This window comes from Balaenoptera musculus, chromosome 1 (assembly GCF_009873245.2).
Source record: "Balaenoptera musculus isolate JJ_BM4_2016_0621 chromosome 1, mBalMus1.pri.v3, whole genome shotgun sequence".
NCBI classification, from domain to species: Eukaryota; Metazoa; Chordata; class Mammalia; order Artiodactyla; family Balaenopteridae; genus Balaenoptera; species Balaenoptera musculus.
Window position 1 is genome coordinate 67,969,480 of NC_045785.1, and position 11,254 is coordinate 67,980,733.

General features: G+C 34.2%; 1 protein-coding gene across 1 annotated transcript; it reads left to right on the forward strand.

The window, feature by feature from the left end:
- The first annotated feature begins 567 nt into the window (after nucleotides 1-567).
- DNAJB4 (DnaJ heat shock protein family (Hsp40) member B4) lies at nucleotides 568-10,443 on the forward strand. Its single transcript, XM_036850275.1, has 3 exons — nucleotides 568-1,049; nucleotides 7,288-7,856; nucleotides 9,240-10,443. The coding sequence occupies exons 1-3, from the start codon at nucleotides 839-841 to the stop codon at nucleotides 9,471-9,473; spliced, it is 1,014 nt and encodes a 337-aa protein (XP_036706170.1). The 5' UTR covers nucleotides 568-838; the 3' UTR covers nucleotides 9,474-10,443.
- Nucleotides 10,444-11,254: the final 811 nt, after the last annotated feature.

Sequence of the window (11,254 nt, forward strand, 5' to 3'; positions counted from 1 at the left end):
GAACTATTAACTCTTGTATACTACAAAAAAAAAGTTAAAATCATCAGCTAAAGTCATATTTAAGTCCTTTACTGACTTTAAAGCCTTGCTTTTGATATTTATGATATGTAACCTTTTACAATGCCAAATTCCTGGCATTTCTGATTGATAGACCCTAGGAATTTTGAAAATGACACAAATTATTTGACAATTTTAATTTAAACAAACCATATTTTAGTATTGTATATCTTACATTTGAATAACTTGAAGTTGAAATTAAAATACCTAAAATAAGTATTTTTATTTGTATAATAACTTTAACTTATTTTAATGGTAAGATATTTAATGGCTATAATGATTTTTTTGTTGCTTTTTTACCTAGAATGGAGTAAATAAATGTGTAGTTATGACATTCTGTGCTGAAATATTGGTTTCTTAATCCACTTGGCCTCTTAAAAAGGACATAAAAATGGTAGAGCCAGAAGGAAAATGAATAGTTAATCGTGGAGGAGGAGAAAACCTAGCTCAATACTTTGACTAGAGGCAGCTGGGGAAGTGACGTCCTGTAGCATTTGCTGTTCTAGAAAGTACAGAGACACGTAGTGAAAATGGGAGGATCTAGAAGGAGGCCGTCTCCTGTGTAGTGTATATTTATCTGTAAGTGAGCTGTTGGGGAAGGAATTAAATACAGAAACACTGTCTGCTTGCTGCCTTAAGACAGTGAAGCTGAATTGCTGATTTGCTTTAACTTTTAAAATACCCAGCTTGGTTTATTTTTCTTAGAATCATTGTATTGCTAAGACTGGGGACGCTGTTTTCTTTCACAAAGGGAATCTAAGTTCATTTCAAGGCATTCGAAATGGGGAAAGACTATTATTGCATTTTGGGAATTGAAAAAGGAGCTTCAGATGAAGATATTAAAAAGGCTTACCGAAAACAAGCCCTCAAATTTCATCCAGACAAGAACAAATCTCCTCAGGCAGAGGAGAAATTTAAAGAGGTCGCAGAAGCTTATGAAGTATTGAGTGATCCTAAAAAGAGAGAAATATATGATCAGTTTGGGGAGGAAGGTAAGTATTCAGTGTACATCTTTCTATCTCTCCAGCTCTGTCTCTCTTTTTTCTCTCTCAGCCTTCTGGTTATTAAATTAAATTCTCTGACATTTCAAAAGTAGAAAGACAAATAATGGATGAAAACAAGATTTCATCTCTGATCATATGAATGAATGTTACATAGCTATGAATGAAATGTGTTTGCCTTTTTTTGGATTTTGACATTTTGTAATATGTATATTCTACCATTAGATTTATAATGTTAACATTATATTTGAAAAGAAACCTTAAATGCCCATACTCATTAAGAAATTGTGTCAAAAGTCTTATGCAACCTGTTTTGTTTTCTAATGAATTTTCTGTCAGAACCAATGAAGATTCTTCAGTCATTTAAAATCTTAAGATTGGCAGTTCAAATTCTGGGTAGTTTATATTTTATTCACGAAAACAAAAGAAGTTTTTTGCCTTTCTTATGGCAAAGCTAGTTTAAATTAAACAGGACAGAATCGTCTCCCTGAGAAGCCGAAGGCCCAGGCATTTAGCTGTAGTTGTTTTTGGCATTCTGCCTGGAGAGGAAAGAATTTTCCTGATGTCATAAAATACCAGAACAAGTTTTTAGCTTAATTGTAAACAGTAATTGTGTGCCAAGAAAATGAGATCTCAGAAATACAATTTTTGACCTAAAATGGCCACCTAGTTAGAACAATTATTGATTTACTTTAAGGTAACATTATTTCTTTTAAATTAAATTTTACTATCTAGGTATAGTGGAAGGCATGATAACTTCCCTTTCCTCTCCCTGCCACACTTTTGTTTCTTGGATTGTGAGATCAGAAACTAGTTGAATACAGTAAATGGGAATAATTGAAGATTATCCTTTTATCATTCTGGATTTTAAAGTGTTTGTCCATCATCTCCATATAAATGTAGCTATAAAGTAAGACTATTTTAAATTGCTAATTTAACAACAACACTTTAATTTCTACAGGTTCTGGGATTTTCAATGTTTTATATCAGGACTAAGTTGTTTTATTACCAATTTTTCTCCCCAGATGTTCTTTTTAAAATCATTGTAGTTATGAAAACTTTTTTTGGGGTTTTTTGCTTCCTTTATTGCATTTAATGTTAAATTTTCCTAATTAGAAATATATCCTAAAGTATAGTGAGGTAGCGACTGCTTATTTTGAGTTAAAACATTAAATTTAGATAAGCAGGGTGATTGTGTAGAGGGTTTTTTGTTGTTGTTTTTTGTTTTTGATCTGAGTTGCCCCCAATTGCAGTTTCTGCTGCCAGTTTTGGTGTGATGAGGACCTGCAGTGTCAGGTTCTTACAAAGTAAATACTGAAAAAAGCAAATAGTGGGCAGTTCAATCCTGTGGGTTCCTTATGGCCATACTACTCAAAATACTATGATTTGGTTCTTCTCAAAAGCTAAGCAGGATCCTGAGATACTACTAACCATATACTACTCTTTCTGAAGAAGTTATTTTGTAATTTTTAAAGAAATCTACAAACATGGAGTAACACAATAACTTCCCATGAAAAAGCAAATATCCACTGATTTATTTCACATCTCACAAATAGCTCAAATCTGTCTATAACTAAACCATAAGATTCAGTGTTTACTAAGGATATTTGCAGAATTTTCAAGTCACCAAATGATACATTTTTCTTGGCTTAATATTACCTCTTAATAGTGTTTTTCTTGGGTGATATTTCTCCAGTTTGATTTTTACTGAGCATCATCAGTGAGTGAATTAAAAAAAACTAGAACAGGATCATCTGTGTACCCCAAATCTTTTTTTGTTCTTGACTCGGGTAATTGATATAAGCAATAGAGGTAATAGTAAGGGAAGAATAAGTTTTTTAAAGCATTGAAATATATTATTCAGAAATACCATTCTCTAGTTATGTTACTTTAAAATACAGTTAAAGTTATTCGATTATGTTTTAGAAATTATCTTCCTTTACAGAAAAGCATTATATTTACTTATCCTTTATTTAAAATACCTCGTTACGTATACTGTTAAAATGTGGGAAAATATTTTTGTGTCTTTGCCTGTCATTGATCTGTTTGTGCCTGCAGGCCTGGTTCCATAGCCCTATGTGTTTCTCTAGAAGTAACTTAACAATAATTTTAGGACTGTGGGGCCATTAATAATTTACCTGATATACTTTTTTCCCCCAATTATTGCATTCTTTTGCAAGGCCTGAGACCGTGGAAATGAGGAACCATGAACTGAGAATTGTATGAGTTGAACATGCTAATTTATATATTTAGGACCTAACAGAACCAGTGATCCCAGTATATTTGTGTTTTGAAAATCTCTAATGTCCACAATTTTATTTTTTTTAATTTTTTTTATATCTACTTGGTTGTGGGTTTTTTTTTTTAAATTTTATTTATTTATTTATTTGGCTGCGTTGGGTCTTTGTTGCTGCTCGCGGGCTTTCTCTAGTTGCGGCCAGCAGGGGCTACGCTTTGTTGCGGTGCTCAGGCTTCTCACTGCGGTGGCTTCTCTTGTTGTGGAGCACGGGCTCTAGGCGCGCGGGCTTCAGTAGTTGTGGCACACGGGCTCAGTGGTTGTGGCTCGTGGGCTCCAGAGCGCAGGCTCAGTATTTGTGGCACACGGGCTTAGCTGCTCTGCGGCATGTGAGATATTCCCGGACCAGGGATTGAACCCGTGTCCCCTGCATTGGCAGGCGGACTCCTAACCACTGAGCCACCAGGGAAGCCCCTCTAATATCCACAATTTTAAATTCCGGGTTTTTTAAAGGTTGGATAAAAATAGAGATGTTTTGAATTTATCATATGACCCAGCATTTCCACTCCTAGGAATCTGTAAAAGAGAAATGAAAATATAGGTCCATAGAAAGACATGTACGTGAGTGTTCACAGCAGCACCATTTGTGATGGCCCCAAATGAAAAAATCCGAAAGTATCATCTTTTAGCGAATGGATAAAGTGTGGTATATATGTATACACACACACACACACACACACACAAATACCACTTAGCAATTAAAAGGACTGATTTAATAAAACATGTTACTAAATGGAATAACCTCATGAACTACGCTAAAAAAGTCAGATGTAAATGACTACATGTTCTGTTACTCCATTTATATGAAATGCATGGGTAAGGCAAATTTATAAAGAAAGATAGCAGATCAGTGGTTGCCTAGGGCTAGAGGTGGGAGCAGGGATTAACTATGAATAGAAATGAAAGAACTCTTTGGGTTGATGGAAATGTTTTATAACTGGATTGTGGTGATGGTTGCACAATTCTACAACTTCACTAAAACTACTGTATATTTACAATGGGTTAATTTTATTGTATGTAATAAATAAAACTATTTTTCCATATGGAGACGTTTCTCCATAGTTGAATCATTTGAAAACAAAAAACATAGAACTACAGAAATTGAAAATTGGATTTTGATCCAGTCTCTCCCCTAAAGTTTTAGGTTTAGTTCTGAATTGTTCTGTGATGTCAACAGAAGTTTATATTAAAAGACTTAAAAAAAAAAAAAAGATTTTCAATAACACATCTTCATAGTAGTCTAGTTTTCTAACATTTCTTTTTCTTATGCCTTCTTTTTTTATTGTTTATGTTTTACTCAATAACTTAAATACTGAAAGGTAGTATTTATATGATGAAATTTGTGTTTAGTATATTAATCTTTATACTAGCTTGCAGCTTCTGTTCTTTATATAAACAACTGAATCTTTTTATTTACTATATATTTTTAAAAATGAGTAAATTGTATTTTTATGAATCAAAGCTGTCTAAAGAATTTCATTATGCTAGTTAACTCTGTAAGTATTGTTATAAATCTGGGTTTTTACATATTAGATCTCCTTAAAGAAAGTTTTTAAAGTCCTATAATTTTTTTTCTTTGAAATCCTAATTCTTCTCCAATGCTGCTGCTTTTTTTTTTTTTTTTTTTTTTTTTTTAAATTTATTTATTTATTTATTTATGGCTGTGCTGGGTCTTCGTTTCTGTGCGAGGGCTTTCTCTAGTTGCGGCAAGCGGGGGCCACTCTTCATCGCGGTGCGTGGACCTCTCACTATCGCGGCCTCTCTTGTTGCGGAGCACAGGCTCCAGACGCGCAGGCTCAGTAATTGTAGCTCACGGGCCTAGCTGCTCCGCGGAATGTGGGATCTTCCCAGACCAGGGCTCGAACCCGTGTTCCCTGCATTGGCAGGCAGATTCTCAACCACTGCGCCACCAGGGAAGCCCAATGCTGCTTCTTTTGATAAACTTTTAGTCAACTAACTAATGGATATCATTGTTATGGATAGTATCCCAGACACATAATTGTTTCTGGATTGCAAATTGGTTGATTGGTTGTTTTTTAAATAATAGCTGTCGGTACAGCATAGGTAAATGTTGACTCTGGGGTGCATTTCTTGCTCACACGAGTGATGATGGTGTCTAGAAAAAATTTTGGATAGCAGAGGGAATCTAGCTGAATATGAAAATTTTCCATGAGCAGTCAGAATGTATGTAGTAAAGAGTTGACTGTGTAGTTGATGACAGGCTTGTTACAATTCAAGTGCCGGGCAATGCAAGTGATACTTGCATAATAATTCATGTTGTATTGGTGTGAATTTTGGTAGGATTTTTCTCAGTCATAGTGGATACGTAGTTGACTGTTTAGTGTCAAAGCTGCATTGTTGGCTGTTAGCTTTGATAAACGTCACTTCAGACAGTGTGTGAATCTTCTCAGGGACTCTTCTCAGGATATTCAAGCAGTGACCAATTTGAGGGCAAGAAATACATTTTATTCATTTTTGCATTGCTCATGCATACAGGTCTGAAAATGACAGGCGCTCATGTTTATTGAATAAAGGGAATGAACTAATTCTTAAAGTCTCCAAAAATAAACTTTAAAATGTCTTTTGAGTGTCAAGATATTTGAGAAAAGGCAGAAGCAAAAACAATATAAAGTATAATCACACATACACATATATGAGAAATTTAATAATAAAAAATTCTACTGAAGTCACTCAGCATGATTTCACAGAGTTTTACGTGTCTTATTTTATTTGGCAACTTCCACTAAAAGGTATACATGTACTCTACTTCATCCAGCAGTGTCAGCTGATGTTTAAATTTTTACCTTCATCCATGAATAGAAATCTGGAGACACAAAATCTAACAATTTGAAAACTGTCAATACATGTATTGAATGATATATCCAAATAACACTCAGGGATATGCCTTGTAGAATCAGAATGACAAGTACAAGCAAGACAAGAACTTTTAACACACAGCTCATCCAAAACTTCTTTTTATAAATTTTAGTGGTATAGTTATAACTCCAAATGTTAAAAAAAGCTAGTGGCAGATTTTTAAAAATGATATATATATATCATATAACTCAAGGTCATTACCAATGTAATTAAACCAATGCTAAATTATTTCAATCACTTCATCTTTCCTCCCACATATAAAGTATAATAATTTAACAGAGTTAATAAAGTGAGTGAATTAGCCTGCCCAATCTAACCCTCTACAAGACAAAATCTAAATGTTTTGGACCTATAATGGACTCATGAAAAGAAAGAATAACAATTTAAGTTATTACATCATGGGTTTGGCTTTTCCCTAAAAGCCCTTCCTTCCTCTGCCAAAAATGGTAACTTAGTCAGGATTATTTTTCTATTTTATTGAAGTATAGTTGATTTACAATGTTGTGTTAGTTTCTGCTATACAGCAAAGTAATTCAGTTATATATATATTCTTTTTTATATTCTTTTCCATTATGGCTTATCACAGGATACTGAATACAGTTCCCTGTGCTATACAGTAGGACCTTGTTGTTTATCCATCCTATATATACTAGTTTGCATCTGCTAATCCCGAATTCCCAATTCTTCCCTCCCCCACCCCTTGAATGACATCTTTTAAAAACTTAAATTTATATACTTCAGGTTATCAAACCAGTAGCTTATGAGATAAGAGTTTCCCGATTTTTATTTATTTTCTTTTTACCTGTGGAACAAAGACTCAGGAATAAATTATCATTAAAGATGGGGTTTGGAAGAATTTGAAAGATAAAAATTTAACTTAGGGTAGAATGATTGGAAGTTATATAGCTGTTCTGTATTCAGTTATAATGGCATTTCAGGCCAATATTAATAAATAGCAACCTAAGTTAGCCAAAGTTTATTAGTAATACAGTTGTTGAAAGTTTAACTTTCAAGAGTTGTAAGCATTTTTCTAATCATGCTTATCTCTTCATTTAGGGTTGAAAGGAGGAGCAGGAGGTACTGATGGACAAGGAGGTACCTTCCGGTACACCTTTCATGGTGATCCTCATGCCACATTTGCAGCATTTTTCGGAGGTTCCAACCCCTTTGAAATTTTCTTTGGAAGACGGATGGGTGGTGGTAGAGATTCTGATGAAATGGAAGTAGACGGAGATCCTTTTAGCGCCTTTGGATTCAGCATGAATGGATATCCAAGAGACAGGAATTCTGTGGGGCCATCCCGCCTCAAACAAGATCCTCCAGTTATTCATGAACTTAGAGTATCACTTGAAGAAATATATAGTGGTTGTACCAAACGGATGAAGATTTCTCGAAAAAGGTTAAACCCTGATGGAAGGAGTTATAGAACTGAGGACAAAATTCTCACCATCGAGATAAAAAAAGGGTGGAAAGAAGGTACCAAAATTACTTTTCCAAGGGAAGGAGATGAAACACCAACTAGTATTCCAGCAGACATTGTTTTTGTCATTAAAGATAAAGATCACCCAAAATTCAAAAGGGATGGATCAAATATAATTTATACTGCTAGAATTAGTTTACGAGAGGTAAGTTGGTAGGACATAGGATTCTGAAACCAAACAGAATTATGCATGTGATCTTAGGGCATTTATCTAAATAATAGCTAATATTAATTTTATGTTTACTACACATTATTTTTAAAATTTTCATAAGAACCTTCTGAGGTAGTACCACTATTATACCTCATTTATGGATAAGATTATACTTTCTAAGTTTAGTTATTTACACTAACAATTTAAATGACAATTTTAAGTGAATTATATACTATGAGGCCTAGTCTGGATTAACTCTACTCTGTTTTTTACAAGTATGGTTTATGAGATCTGCACTGTAATCTCATCACCTTAGTCCATGTATAGGATTTTTCCAAAATTGTTAACTTGGGTTAATAATTATATAACAAAAAAAGTATTAAAAGACAAAATAATTTATGAGGGTACTGCTTTAATACATTAGTTCGTATTTGTTCTATTTTTAGGCACGATTTCTCAAATTGGATTGTAATCCTGCAAATAAGGCCATATCAGTTCCCTGCTTAAAATTCTTAAATGACTCCACATAGCATCTACCATAATGTCTAAACTCTTTATCTTAAAATAAAAGGTTGTTTTTAATCTGATTTCTAACCCTCGATGTATATGCATTTCCCTAGGTTTGATGTATTATTATCTTGTATACCTCTGTGTCATTGTCTGAGCTGTACTCGATGGAACACTGCTGTTCCTCACTCTACCTCAACACCTGCTACTGGTCCAATGCTTACCCCAAACTTACCCCGTGAAGCTAAGGGGGTAGGTTGGGTGCCCTTTCTCTCACAAAAGACTTCTGCACATACTTCTGTGCCAACTTTATACTGTATTATAATTACTAGTTTGCTTCTGAATTCTCTGTGCGTTCCTTGAGGTGGGGTCTGTGTTCATGGTCCCTATATGCTCAGCCTCTAACAGGAATATATGGCATATAGTAGGTACTCAGTAAATATTTATTGACTAAAACAAAAAGTATATTTCTTGTCCTAACATTTTCCCTCCAGAGAAGTTTGTAGTTGCTCCTATCTTATTCTTTCTAGTCCTGAATTTCTCCCTCTTCTCTTCTCCCATTCCATCCCTGCACCTTGAATGTTGTAATAGCAGCCTCAAACAATCCATTTAATTCCAGGGAAATGTGAAAGACATTCTTTCCTCTGTTTTTCCTTTTCTTTTCCTTCCCCTTCTCCTTTCCTTCTTTTGTAAAATGTCTGATTATGTGTGTCCTGAAGGGACTTTCTAATGTGGAAAAAGTCTTATAATTATTGATATTCTTTTGGAGGTTAAAAATTTGCCTTAGAGGTATCGTCCTTTACAGCTGGTAATATTTTTGATTAGACTTTTACATTTTGAAGTTTGTTAATTTTATTTGGTCCATTTTAGGCATTGTGTGGCTGCTCATTTAATGTGCCAACAATGGATGGAAGAACCATACCTATGACAATAAATGATATTGTGAAACCTGGAATGAGGCGAAGAATTATCGGATATGGGCTACCGTTTCCAAAAAATCCTGAGCAACGTGGTGACCTTCTAATAGAATTTGAGGTGTCCTTCCCAGATACTATATCCTCATCATCCAAAGAAGTACTTAGGAAACATCTTCCTGCCTCATAGAATGAAAAACTTTGTTACCCATATTTTGATAAGGCACTGAAAATATAAAAGGACTGGCCATTTACTGATGTAGATGTGAATTCTGTATAAAGACATGTAAATTATTTCGAGGGTTCATTAAATTGCATGAATAGAGACGGGTCAAATAAAAAGGCAAAAGGGATTTTTACAGTTAGAGAAGAAGAGAAAACCATTCACTGTATTTTATTTCATTTCTCCCGAATCAGAAAATTTTAGTATTTTGCTTACATGTAAAACTTGTTTCTGTGGAGTTAGTAGATATATTTCTAATAAAGTACTAGGATATCCAAGTACTTTATTTCTTATATCTTTACATTATCAGTATGATAGGTTCTCATTTATAATGGAAATTTAAATTCTTAACGACACTATACATGTGATAGGTATTTCTAGAAAATAAAAACCCAAGTCACTTGGAAATCTGGTTAACTAGATTAAAGTCACCATATGAAATGCTGCTATAGGGCTGGTACCCATAAAAGAATATCCTAATACATATGTTTCACCATTTTGATTTTTAAAGTATGCTGTAGCATTTCTTAATAACATAGTTGTAATGTTCTTAAGGCAGACCTTTTCTTCATAAAAAGGATATTAATGGCAATTTATCTCCTGTGGAAATCCCAATTGGCCTGAATTACTGATATTTTAGAAATAGGTTGTTTTTAAAATGCCATATATAATTTTATGCAAGTTGAGTATATATCTTGGACTTAATAAATTATAGGTACATTTTATTGTCCACTAGTTAAAAATAATTTGTTTGATAATAAATGTGTTTTTAGAGGAAATATTGTTACTTGGAATTAATTTTCCAATTACACAGCCTTCTATAACTTACTCATAATATGCTATATGTACCATATGCAATTTCCCTAAAAAGAATAAACTACCACTATGGTGTTAAACCAAAATATGGGGAAAATAAACACTAACTGCTGCTTATGAATGATGTTGCTACTACTTGTTATGCATATAAATATTTTACTTTTTCATATGTATAGATTGCATTCTTAGGTGTTTTAATTTTTAAAATATATTTACGTTTAAAAAGTTATTCTGTTTTCTGTTTTATAGCTATAGTAAGAATGATATTTTGAACCAATATTTTTGGTTCAAAAGTGATTTTCAGGATGATTGGTATACAAGGTATATTGGACCCTATCACCTTTCAGCAGAATATTGTCTTCTTTTAGAAATTCAATACATAGGTTTTAATCACCACATACTTTACCACTTTATTGAGATATAATTCACCTGCTAAAAAGTTTACCCTTGGGGCTTCCCTGGTGGCGCAGTGGTTGAGAATCTGCCTGCTAATGCAGGGGACACGGGTTCGAGCCCTGGTCTAGGAAGATTCCACATGCCGCGGAGCAACTAGGCCCGTGAGCCACAACTACTGAGCCTGCGCGTCTGGAGCCTGTGCTCCGCAACAAGAGAGGCCACGATAGTGAGAGGCCCGTGCACCGCAATGAAGAGTGGCCCCCGCTTGCCGCAACTAGAGGAAGCCCTCGCACAGAAACAAAGATCCAACACAGCTAAAAAAATAATAAAATAAATAAGTAAATAAAAGATGGGGCATTTCAACATCTTCTCTCACTTAGACATAGAAAAAAAAATTTACCCTTTTAAAGTGTACAATCCAGTGGTTTTAGTATATTCACAGAGTTGTGCAACCACTTTCTAATTCCAGAATATTTTTATCACCCCAGAAAGTAACTGAATAACCATTAGCACTCACTTCCCATTCCTCCAGCCCC

Coding starts and splice junctions, on each gene's coding strand:
- DNAJB4 (XM_036850275.1), top strand. CDS start 839: ATGGGGAAAGACTATTATTGCATTTTGGGAATTGAAAAAGGAGCTTCA. Junction 1,050..7,287: donor TGATCAGTTTGGGGAGGAAG/GTAAGTATTCAG, acceptor CTCTTCATTTAG/GGTTGAAAGGAGGAGCAGGA. Junction 7,857..9,239: donor CTAGAATTAGTTTACGAGAG/GTAAGTTGGTAG, acceptor GGTCCATTTTAG/GCATTGTGTGGCTGCTCATT.